Below are 13,147 nucleotides of genomic sequence, written 5' to 3' on the forward strand. Positions count from 1 at the left end.
GCTACCATAATTCACAGCTAATCATGTAACAACTGTTCAATATTGTTACTGAACACTCTGCCCCATATTCTAGTCATATCTCTATTTTATTTACTTATTTATTTCTGAGAGTTATGTTTTATTCAGTGGGAATTTTTAGGACTTAAGCCCAGGAGACAGCATCTCAAGTAACCCTGAGAGAACTGCTCTGAGGAAGCAAGGGGAGGAGCCAGGTTATACAGGAGTTTTACAAAAAAGGGCAGGTAGTTTGAACATCAATAGATTACTGCTAAAGAAAACCAGATATCCCAAGTTAAGGAATTTAGCACTTTTCTTGTATGGGAAGATGCAAGAGTCTGGGCTCACTCAAATCATTCTTTTGCATATCTCTATTTTAACATTGTTGTTCAGTAGCCCAGTCATGTCCAACTCTTTGCAACCCCGTGGACTGCAGCATGCCAGAACTCCCTGTGCTTCACCATGTCCTGAAGCTTGCCCAAGTTCATGTCCACTGCATCAGTGATGCCATCCAGCCATCTCACCTCTGACGCCCTCTTCTCCTTCTGCCCTCAATCTTTTCCAGCATCAGGGACTTTTCCAATGAGTTGGCTGTTCACATCAGACTGGAGCTTCAGCATCAGTCCTTCCAACAAGTATTCAGGGTTGATTTCCCTTAAGGTTGACTGGTTTGATCTCTTTGTGGCCCAAGGGACTCTCAGGAGTCTTCAACAGCACCACAATTTCAAGGCATCAATTTGGCTTCTGCCTTCTTTATGGTCCAGCTCTCGCAATCATATGTGACCACAGGGAAGACCATAGCTTTGACTATATGAATCTTTGTCGGCAGAGTAATATCTCTGCTTTCCAGCACACTGTCTAGGTTTGTCATAGACAAATTTTAACTTTAGTTATTTTAAATCTCTCTTCAGTCCAGAAAAAAAGTGAGCCAAGAACAAAACACACCTTAAGATAAGGTGGAAAAAACATCGTCAAAGAGAAATAAGATGAGGACTGATAATACTGAAAATATGAGCTCCGAAATTACCGTTCATTAAGAAGTGGGCCATTAGATTTGGTATAAGTTTCCAAATAACCAATGGAAAGATATAGACATCATGAATCAACAGAATTCACTGTCCATAAAATAAAAACAAACCAGTTTCTTACTAGTACAAGTAGTCTCCCATGAACCCTCATTAAAAAAAAAAAAAAAAAAAAAGTGTCTCACAGTGAACTCTTTGTCCTAATGACACATTGACAGTAAATGCAATAACCAGTTTTGAAGGACTGTTCTTTGTAACAATGTCAAAATGGGTCGGTGGCAAATGTCAAAAGGTTAGAGTTTTGTGAAAGTAATTTACAGAAGGCTAAGATTACATGGTCTTAGTATACAGCTCTTATTTATTGTATGTTTCTGGGCTAGGACAGAAACAGATTTCTTCCAAACAGATGTCAATTCTCCATTAATATTTTCTTTTTGCACCTGAGCTCTTGACAAGTGTTAGGCAACATAGGTTGAGATTCTATTGCCTGACATTCTAAATGTCAAATCAAAGAGATCATTCCTATGCTTAAATAGCCCATTGTACTGTAGATAGAAGTGACAGCGTCAACTTGGACAAGCCCAGTCACTATACGTCCTCCTTCAACGTGGAAGTGAGTCTGGATCATTCTTCTTAATTCCTCATCTTTGCCAGAAAAATCATGGCACAGCCAGATCTTGGGACAACCAACAGCACATAAATGTTTAGCTATATGAGGGCTACACAGCATAGTAAAGGCAAGAAGGACCATCTGAGTAAATGTAGCCCTACCCCTCATTTCAGAGATGAAATCAAAGTCAAAAAGGAAGTGACTTGCCCAAGTTTAATAGCTATTAAAGGGTCAAAGGAAATGAACCTTTGGGGCACCTATTTTTGTATTATTATCCTTAAGGAGGCATATTAAAATGGTTAGATGAGATGATTAGATAGCATCACCAACTCAATGGACATGAATTTGAGCAAACTCCAGGAGATAGCAGAGGACAGAGGAGCCTGGCGTGCTACAGTCCATGGGGTCACAGAGTTGGACATGATTGAGCAACTGAATGACAACAACAGGGCATATTAAGACAGTTCCTATATCTCCTATTAGTAGTGGACCTTAATCCAGTACCAATAAACTATTTTGTTCATGGACTTAGTAAAAGAATAAAGAATCACCCTAAATTATCTTAGTAAGTTCCAGTGGCTACAGCTTGAATTAGTAAAGATATGCGTAGGTTCTCTGCTACGGGTCAGTTAACAGATTATTCAGCAATATCCCAGACTATAAGAAACCCAATAAAAATGACTAAAATCTATTAATTTTGCAGAGATAAAAATGTATTAATTTTTGAAAAATTTTAATTCATATTTGCCCTCAATTACCTGGTACTGGCAGTATACTAATTTCTCTCATTTATGACAGGGACATAAATACAAAAAGCATGATAGTACAAACTGGCCAATTTATAGCCTGGTGACTTCGTTTGCTGCCCTTGAAATAAATGCAAAGAATACTACCATTGCCTGAGTGAAGTTATTCTTAGACGTAGCAGCATCCACCGTGAAATAACTCAATGCCACTAAAATTTATTTATTTGTAAATTTTTTGATGGCTACCATTCTGACCAGTGTGAAGTAATACATCATTGTAGTTTTATTTGCATTTCTTTAACAATTAGGAATGATGAGAGTCTTTTCATGTGTCTGTGGCCTTTTCTTAATCCTGCTGAATGTCTCCACCTTTGGCCAGATTGATTACTTTTGTCATGGTATCACATGAAGGACAAAATGACAAAAATTTTGCCTAATTTAAAATAAAACGATGGCTATTATATACCCCATGAGTGGACTAAACTGACACTTGCAATTCTAAATTAAACATTTGAAGAATATCTGTATAAAATTCTACAGGGAAAAAAGTTACATTAATTTAACTTTTCTTGATGGAAACATCTATTAACACAAAGGACAGTTAAATCAACTGTGTTAATCATTTGCAAAGCATTTATCTCTGAACAGTTCATAAGCATCAGGATGCTTTCAGAAGTCTCGGATCTAAGAGACTGAACCAAGACACAATAACAATGATGACAGTCCTGAGACACTAAGAGCAAGTCATTAAAAATGGCGGCAAAAATAAATTTCTAAAAGTAAAACGTTTCTAAAGGAAAATTCAATAAGAAAATCATTACCTGGCCTGGAACAATAGTATGCGTGAAAAGCTTATTCAGTTCCACTAATTTATTGGGAGTGATGTTAAATTTCAGTGCTATGGAGTTTAGGGTGTCCTGGCTTCCAGCCTAGAATAATCAAACAAACAAGATTCAATACACAAAGCAAAAGACAGACAAAACCTTTCTCTTGATAGTCACATTAATCTATTTTTGATATGAGTCCATAAAAAAGTAACACATACATCCAAATATATTATGAAAAAAGCAAATACATTCTCAACTCTTAACAAAAAAGTCTAAGTATTATTCATTTCTGGGTTCCCTTATTTGCAAATTTCACTGTCCACTAATAGATTTCTAAACTTACTCTGGCACAACTTAGGTGTGTGGAGTAGAGGGTCTATGAAGTATAATATAAAGCTAAGAAGAAAAGAAATATTACACATACTACTACTCATAGGGGAAATGGAGCCAGTTTCTCTCTTTGCATTTTTCTGTCGATTTGCCTGTCTCTTTACTGTACTTTAGGCTCCTGGATTGTGGCCTGTTAAAATACCATTTTCCCCACAGTGCCTGACACTTAGAAGGCATTTAAATATTTGATGAGTGAATACAGTGAAAGGCATGGAAATCTAAAAGGACTCAGATCAGCTACCAAAAATTGTTCACTGACATTAACATGACAATTTCCCACAGTCAGCCAAATTAGTGCTATTCTTTAAATCTATAAAATTTGGGATATGTCTCAGCTGTTCATATCTCTGTCCTTCTCTAATAGAGGGGGAATAGGAATAAAAAGGGCTGTAAGCAGATGTGAAACTGGACTTCCCTGGTGGCTCTACGGTAAAGAACCCACCTGCCAATGGAGGAGACACAGGTTTGATCCCTGATCTGGGAAGACCCCACATTCTGTGGAGCAACTAAGCCCTCGTGCCACAATGGAGCCTATGACCTAGAGTCTGGGAGTCGCAACTACGGAACCCATGCCCTGCAATTACTGAAAGCCAGACGCCCCCGAGCCTGTGTTCCACAAGAGAAGCCACTGCGGTGAGAAGCCACTGCGGTGAGAAGCCCCGACACCGCCATCTAGAGAGTAGCCCTCCGCCTGCCGCAACTAGAGAAGGCCCCAGTGTCAACGAAGACCCAGCACAGCTATAAATAAATAAAATTATTTAAAAAGAAAAGGTGTGAAAGCTCAGCGGAAAAGCTCCACCCAAAAAGAAGTCTGCCGCCTCTGGTCAGGTCGGTATCCGAGGACAGCCTCCTTGTCCAGGGTCACCGGATGGAACTTGTTAGCAGGACGTCCCTCTGGCAACTGTCACTGAGATGCTCCCAACTACAGCCCTGGTCAACACTGGGGGCTACCTCTGTTAGCACAACGGGCTCCGCCAGGTGGGCCTTGAATGACAGGCGGAGATTTGAGGTGGCTGAAGGAGTTTGTAAGCAAGTGAAATGAGACAGATGTAGAGTTCCACTTACCACTCACTGCCCTCCTATCAAAAGCCCACCGACTAGATGCACTTGTCCCAGTTCTATAACTGTCCCAGAACTATAACCAAGTTCATAGTTACAGATTACACTAAAACTACCTCAAACATTTCTAGAACAAGATAGAAATACATAATTTTTTTTAACTTTACATAATTGTATTAGTTTTGCCAAATATCAAAATGAATCCACCACAGGTATACATGTGTTCCCCATCCTGAACCCTCCTCCCTCCTCCCTCCCCATACCATCCCTCTGGGTCATCCCAGTGCACTAGCCCCAAGCATCCAGTATCATGTATCAAACCTGGACTGGCATCTCGTTTCATACATGATATCATACATAATTTTTTTAAAGTTACTGAAAACTTAACAGATGCTCCTACCTTACCCTGAGCAAAATCATCAGTACTAAAGGTTAACAAAAAAGTTTTAAAATATTTTTTCAAGTAGTACATATTTACATAATATATTCAAATCCCTGGTTTTTCAAGGTTTAGAGTCAGTAGAAGACACAGATTGATAATATAGACGGACTGAGTCAAACTGTTGGACCTGAATTCCAAATCTGCCACTTGCCAGCTGTGTGACCTTGAGTCACTTGCTTAACTTCTCTGTTCCTCGGTTTCTTCATTCAAATGGAGATACATATGACAAGTGATCAATAAACTGGCTTCACATTTTTACACAAAAACTTGAGGATACTATGCATAGGGGCTTCCAGGAAGGAGGAAAATTTTAGCAATCTGCAGGTATTGCACAAGGATAAAACATATATACAGAGCCAACTAACAGAACCTGGGAGGGATACTTATATCATTAAATGTTTGAAACTAAACAGAACACTTGACATCCACAGCACTGGAACAATGCAAGCAATTGTGTAAGTGGCTCTGGTCATGGTTCTCTAAACACAAAGTTTTTAATAATGAGACGTATACAAAATAACTGGCCAACTAATCTCCATAACATAAATCAATCAGGTGGACAGATCTGCATTACTAATTCGATTGCCTGTTTATATGGCAATTAATTTGGGGTTGATATTTTATGCTCACTGCATCATTCAGTACACCCTGTGTGAAGCACCTCCTAGCAAAGGCTACTCCTCATCTCCTTGGAGGTGCTTGTGAGTCACACTGTAGGATACACACAAGGCTTTAGAATTAATGATGTTATTAGTGATAAACAATCCAACACTTTCCCAAGATCTTGCAGGAGGTAAAGGCATGGTGCTAGGTGTTATGGGGATCAACAACATATTGTAGCCAGTGGTAATGGGACATATATAGTCACCCCCAAATCCTTCCTGGAAAGGCCCAGGCCTATAAACCATAGAAAGATGCCTAGAAAGCTGTTCACAGAGCACTGAGCATGAAATGCCAGTGCCAGGGCCTTCAGTGTGAGAGGGTAACAGGCAGGAAGGCTAGGGGTCTCCAGATGGAGGAAATAGGCTGCAAGTGTCAGACATTTTTTCTCTCTCTCTTAAGCAGCAGGAGGAAACAAACTAGTGATATATATTTTTTTCCCTTCTCTATACAAATTTAAAAAGCGGTTACTCTTAAAATACTGTGTTGCCATAATGACACCTGGTTCCACCTGAACTTAACTTTTCTCAAACCTTGAGTTAACCAATGCATTTTCCTAATGGAAATGTTTGTCTTAAGCTCTGTTAATGTACTATGTATTTACCCCAGACTGTCTTCAAGTCAGTTCGCCTAAAGGCTCAGAACTGACTTGACAAACCAGTATGTTATACTCATACATTGTTCTCTTAATCTATGTTATTGGAATTCTGTATTTGTATGGGACTCTGCCTCTCTTCAAGATTCATGTCAATCACTTTATGGCCCGGGATGACTCACCTGGTGCCAAGATTATCTCAAAATGCATCTTGTGGGTGAGGGGCCTGGTGCCACTCTCTGAGTTTTGAGACATTTCCTTCCTTCAATTAGCAGACTGCTAGTAGCTATGGGCTGCCGTCTATGGGGTCGCACAGAGTCAGACACGACTGAAGTGACTTAGCAGCAGCAACAGCAGCAGTAGCTATATAACATCCAGCTAAAGACTAGCAGGGGGGTATTCTTTCTGCCTCCTTCTGATCTCTATGTCAGAAGCTTTCTCTATCTCCTTTATACTTTAGTAAAACTTAAAGTTTTATTAAACCTTGTCTCTGGCCCCGGATTGAATTCTTCTTCTCCGGAGGCCAAGAATCCCGGCATCTTTCCATGGTTCAGCAACAACCTGTCAAATGTGATGCTACAGAAGCTTGGAGAAGATTCATCATTCTAGAAGAAATGCCAGGGAGGGACAGGCCTTGCTCCTTGCCTTATATAGAGAGCCAGGCATTGCACACAAATAATGAGTAGAAAATAAATACACACGAGGAAAACACAGGGGCAGGGGCAACAGCGGTTAATTTCTTTCTAGAAATCAGAGATCACTCCTCAGCAATGCCAGTTCAAAGTAATAAAAACAGATCTATAACAGTGCCCACTTCGTGCCAGGCCTGGGATAAGCATGCACAGCTGCTGGCCTCCAGAAACTCATGGTGTGATGGGAGAGATGAGTACATAATGGGGAGGTGCAGTCATGGACACATGCACTGTGTCATTCGTCTGCTGATTCAACCATATGGAGGTCTAATACCCTGCAAGAATTAGAATGGCAACCAAAATGGAATCTGGTCTGTCTCCATGGGTATATGAATTAAGGCACAAGACAGACATTGAAACATAACAATTACACTAGTGGATCAACACTGTTAAACTGATAAAGATTATGCAAAAGAACACAATCCTATGAGACGGTCAAATGAAGGGATCTGCCCTCGAGTTGCAGGATGGTCACAGAAAGGAAGAATGAATATGGAGAGTGATAGGAAGATGATGTTCAGGCTGAGGTTCTGGTTTGTAGAAATGTATGGATGATGGAGTCACTGCTTCTTGAAAACAGGCCAAGCCTGAAGGTCTAAGTGACTCTGTTGAGTAGACAACTGAACGTATGGTTTGGGAAGTCAGAAAGCATGTCTAAGAAGGAGACCTAAAATTACTCATCATTGGTCTATCAAAGGAGAAGGCAATGGCACCCCACTCCAGTACTCTTGCCTGGAAAATCCCAGGAGCCTGGAAGGCTGCAGACCATGCTAAGGGTCGGACACGACTGAGCGACTTCACTTTCACTTTTCACTTTCATGCATTGGAGCAGGAAATGGCAACCCACTCCAGTGTTCTTGCCTGGAGAATCCCAGGGAAGGGGGAGCCTGGTGAGTTGCTGTCTATGGGGTTGCACAGAGTCCGACACGACTGAAGTGACTTAGCAGCAGCAGAAGGCATATCAAAGGTAATTCAAGTAATAGGTTTATTCAGGGAAAAATTACACAAAGGAGAAATGACTGAGGTCTTAAGAAGCTTTGCTATTTAATGGCTACAGAAGAGGAAGGCAGCTAAGGGGCGGGATGTGTCAGGGAGAAACATTATGTAAATCTAGCGGTATTAACAAACGGTACTACCTGTTTATACTTACAGTGTATTCCATAGTACCATGGGGCTTCTGAACCACCATCTTCTTCTCTTTTTTATCATGTGTTTTGTTTGGATTGTCATCTGAGGAATAAAATGATATAAGTGAATGATTTGATTTTCAGGAATTGAGGATAGGGTTATTTACAGTATATTAAAACCCATTCTCAAAATGACTTTGAAAAAATAAAAAGACACTAAAAGAAAAATGGGCTGAAGGCACAAATAGACCAAACTCATAAAAACAGATTGGTCATCAATGTATACTTGAATAAATGATTAATGCTAACTGCAGTTAAATAGTACAAACAACAATGAGGTTGCGCCTTACAGTTAACCAAGTATTTGTTTACGCAACACTGTATAATGAGGACGTTAACTAGTATGGTGATACAAGTGGTATACAACGTAAATCAGCACAGCCCTTTTAGAAAGTGATTTGTCAATATGTAACAACAGCCATAAAAATGTCCACAACTCAGTAATTTTTCCCTTACTTATCCTAAGGAAAAATTCAAAACAAGGAAAATGCTAGGCACAGCATATGGTTACTGCAGTATCATTTATCATAGTGAAAACTTGGAAAGACCTCTGTGTTCAACAACACATTAATCTGGACCACAGATCAAGCTGCTTTTAGAGGCCAAAACCAGTCAACCTAGTAGTTTGGCAGCTACAAATGATTCAACCTAGTTGCTATGACAAAATATCTCTTAATATAAACAATCTGGACACTGAAAACCAGAGAGACATATATCAGTGGATATACATTTAAGTGACAAAAAGCACAAGATTGAACTATGAAAAGATGTTCTAACTTGTATGAGATCAGAAAAATGCAAATTAAGATGAGCTATCATTTAAAGCTATTAGCATGGCAAAAATCAGAAAGCTGGATAATTCTAGGGTTGGGAAAGATGCAAGCTGCTACAAGGAATGTAAACTGGTACAGCCATTCCAGCAAATTATATACAGCCTGCTGCTGTTGTTTAGTCATTAAGTCGTGTCTGACTCTTTGTTACCCCACAGACTGGAGCCCGCCGGGTTCCTCTGTCCATGGGATTTTCCAAGCGAGAATACTGGAGTGGGTTGCCATTTCCTTCTCCAGGGGATCTTCCTGACCCAGGGATCAAACCCACATCTCCTGCATTGGCAGGTGGATTCATTACCACTGAGCCACCAGTACGACTCAGCAAACTGACCCACAGATACATATCTTCTCCCAGGAGATATCAGAAAGTGAGTGACCTGCTGGAGGGTGCATAGAACAGAGTTATCTGTGGCAGTGGGGAGCAGGAGGGTAAGCAAAACATATCTAAGTACTGCCTAGTATCCCAGGGCATAACACACCAGAAGCATACACCAAAACATGTTTAGAGAGAAACAGAATGGTATGTACAGAGTGGTACCATTATGTATACTAAAAACAGCTGCACACAAAACTGTACACATTTTTTAAAAATATACTTTTATTTATTTGTGTGGCTGTACCTGGTCTTAGTTGTGACACGTGGGATCTAGTTCCCTGACCTGGGTCCCCAGCATTGGGAGCGTGGAGTCTTAGCCACTGGACCACCAGGGAAGTCCCTGCGGTTGAACAGTTTTATCAACCTGTTCCTTGCCTATAGAATTTGGGGAGTTGATCAGTCTTATTTCATCTTCTTTCAGTTCTCTGTTTATAGAATTTGAGGAGTCGATCAGTCTTATTTCATTTTATCTTCTTTCCGTTCCCCTTAGTCCAAGGTGGCAATGTTCCTGCTGGTATAACATTCAAGAACTTGGAGGGTCTCCTGTCTATTAGACAAAAGGCTCATTTACAGATCTTTCCAAGAAATTCCATCTCTATTTCTGACTTCTTCTGGGATGGCTGAGGGAATCCATGAATTACAGTTCTGATCTTCAAAGAGCCTTCTGACAGCTAGCCACATTTTTTAAGGCTGCTGCTGCTGCTAAGTTGCTTCAGTCGTGTCCGACTCTGTGCAACCCCATGGACTGCAGCCTACCAGGCTTCTCCATCCATGGGATTCTCCAGGCAAGAACACTGGAGTGGGCTGCCATTTCCTTCTCCAATGCATGAAAGTGAAGTCGATCAGTCGTGTCCGTCTCTTAGCGACCCCACGGACTGCAGCCCACCAGGCTCCTCCATCCATGGGATTTTCCAGGCAAGAGTACTGGAGTGGGGTGCCATTGCCTTCTCCCTTTTTAAGGCTACCCCCAAACAAAAGCCCACACAGATTGAACACAGTAGAATGAAGTGGAGGGGGAGAGAAACAGGAGGGGGAGATGAGGACCTCTCCATCTGAAAACCTACAGCCCCCCATACCCACGTGCAGACCACCAGTATCATTTCAACTACCTAACAAACACGGATAAGCTGGATGAGGATGGAAGGGAACACAGGAATGTGAAATAGTCAATGTACATGGGATTTCTCTGCCTTTTAAGAAATTCCTTTATATTATTTAAAACTAAAAACCAAGAGAAAAAAAATAGATTGCTATTAGAGTCCTTTTCTAGTCCTTTGTAGAACCAGAGACACTCTGAAAATCTATTATAAGCTTATTCACTCAGTTGTGTCTGACTCTTTGTGACCCCATGGACTGTAGCCTGCTAGGCTCCTCTGTCCATGGAATTCTCCAGGCAAGAATATGGCAGTGGCTTGCCATGCCCTCCTCCAGGGGATCTTCCCAACCCAGGGATCAAACGCAGGTCTCCCGCACTACAGGCATATTCTTTACTGTCTGAGCCACCAGGGAAGCCCCAAAATCTTCTAGATTATAAAAAAAAAAAAAAAAAAAGGTTTCTCTTCCTTTAGGTGATCAATCGCATCTAAATTATTTCAGTAAGATGAGACTCCACTGGCTTCAGATCTCCAGATTCTGTAGGAGGAGAATCTGGAGGTTCCATACAGTCTAGTAAAAAATTAAGGAGAGTATTTTAAAACTCTCATCATCTGCATGGTGTCCATTCCTTTTAATATCTTAGTTCCACTCTCTGCCCCACATTCCTGCCCTTTTCTTTGCCACCATAAACAGCTGTCCCTTTAGGTCCTCCTGCTTTCGCACAGTCTCTTCATATCCTTCTGTAGGTGCTTCCTATTTCTAGAGCCTAATCTGCTGCTTCTTTCCATCTGTGGCAGCTTCAGCTCATGCCCTTCCACAGGCTGTACACAGTCATCTCTGGTCCCAGTGCGGGTCCTGTTGTATGCCAGCAAATCATGAGTTTTCATATTATTCAGCTGCCAAAGAAAACCAGGTGCTGGCTGAACTTTTCAAGATAAACTTGACTATGTACAACCGATTTAGTACAAAAATTACTTTTCTTCCACACAGGTGGATAGGCCAGAAAAACAGCAAACATGGTAATAATATACTTAGAAGGAAAAAAAAAAAATAACAACATTTCCTCCAGAGTCTAAGATTTTGAAATATTTGAGGTGTGTGCCTTAGTGTGATACCCATTACACATGGGTATTTACCAATTTACCAATACAAATCAATGGGCCTGATGAGTTTGAATATGGGCAATGTTTTCACTGATAGAACATCACACCAGGAACATCATCGGAACCAAAGCCACAAACCAAACATTAGGTTTTACAGTTGACTGAATACAGAAAGCTGAGAAGTAATTGACACGTTCTAAGGACCCAATCTGTCTTCATATGATTATAGCCCAAGGTAAGGATTCATCAGTTCAGTTCAGTCCCTCATTAGTGTCCAATTCTTTGCAATCTCAGGGACTGCAGTACCCCAGGCCTCCCTGTCCATCACCAACCCCAGGAGTTTACTCAAACTCGTGTCCGTTGAGTCGGTGATGCCATCCAACCATCTCATCCTCTGTCGTCCTTTTCTCCCACCTTCAATCTTTCCCAGCATGAGAGTCTTTTCAAATGAGTCAGTTCTTCGCATCAGGTGGCCAAAGTATTGGAGTTTCAGCTTCAGCATCAGTCCTTCCAATGAATATTCAGGACTGATTTCCTTTAGGATGGACTGGTTGTATCTCTTTGCAGTTCAAGGGACTCTCAAGAGTCTTCTCCAGAACCACAGTACAAAAGCACTAATTCTTGGGCGCTCAGCTTTCTTTATAGTCCAACTCTCACATCCATACATGACCACTGGAAAAACCATAGTCTTGACTACACGGACCTTTGTTGGCAAAATAATGGCTCTGCTTTTTAATATGCTATCTAGGTTGGTCACAACTTTTCTTCTAAGGAGCAAACTTCTTTTAATTTCATGGCTGCAGTCACCATCTGCAGTGATTTTGGAACTAAAAAAAAAATAAAGTCAGCCACTGTTTCCACTGTTTCCCTATTTGCCATGAAGTGATGGGACCAGATGCCAAGATCTTAGTTTTCTGAATGTTGAGCTTTAAGCCAACTTTTTCACTCTCCTCTTTCACTTTCATCAAGAGGCTCTTCAGTTCTTCTTCGCTTTCTTCCATAAGCATGGTGCCATCTGCATATCTGAGGTTACTGATATTTCTCCCAGCAATCTTGATTCCAGCTTGTGCTTCCTCCAGCCCAGCGTTTCTCATGATGTACTCTGCGTATAAGTTAAATAAGCAGGGTGACGATATACAGCCATGATGTACTCCTTTCCCAATTTGGAACCAGTGTGTTGTTCCATGTCCAATCCTAACTTTTGCTTCCTGACCTCCATACAGATTTCTCAAGAGGCAGGTCAGGTGGTCTGATACTCCCATCTCTTTAAGAATTTCCCACAGTTTGTTGTGATCCACACAGTCACACTGCTTCTTAAACATTTTTTTGCAGTAAGTTTTCAAGATGGCTAGCTGTTCCTCTCAGTAAGTGAAGTCTTGGATACATTACCTCCACAGGTTCTGCAGCACATGGTCCACGAAGCACTGGGGAGAATGGGGCAGAGCCCTGGACTGCCTGCGCAGAGAACTTCTCTGCCGGGTTTCAGGAGGGGCTCTGCTGCTAGCATTTCAGA

General features: G+C 41.1%; 1 protein-coding gene across 5 annotated transcripts in view; it reads right to left on the minus strand.

The window, feature by feature from the left end:
- NCOA7 (nuclear receptor coactivator 7) overlaps nucleotides 1-13,147 on the minus strand; it is a 161,615-nt gene that overhangs the window by 51,031 nt on the left and 97,437 nt on the right. For all 5 annotated transcript variants that reach the window (XM_019967114.2, XM_070795832.1, XM_019967113.2 and 2 more), the window contains 2 exons: nucleotides 8,194-8,273; nucleotides 3,200-3,307 (listed from right to left, as the gene is read on the minus strand). In XM_019967114.2, the coding sequence (XP_019822673.2) occupies nucleotides 3,200-3,307; nucleotides 8,194-8,273 (188 nt within the window). The remainder of the gene's footprint in view (nucleotides 1-3,199; nucleotides 3,308-8,193; nucleotides 8,274-13,147) is intronic.

Source organism: Bos indicus, chromosome 9, assembly GCF_029378745.1.
Source record: "Bos indicus isolate NIAB-ARS_2022 breed Sahiwal x Tharparkar chromosome 9, NIAB-ARS_B.indTharparkar_mat_pri_1.0, whole genome shotgun sequence".
Classification (NCBI taxonomy): Eukaryota; Metazoa; Chordata; class Mammalia; order Artiodactyla; family Bovidae; genus Bos; species Bos indicus.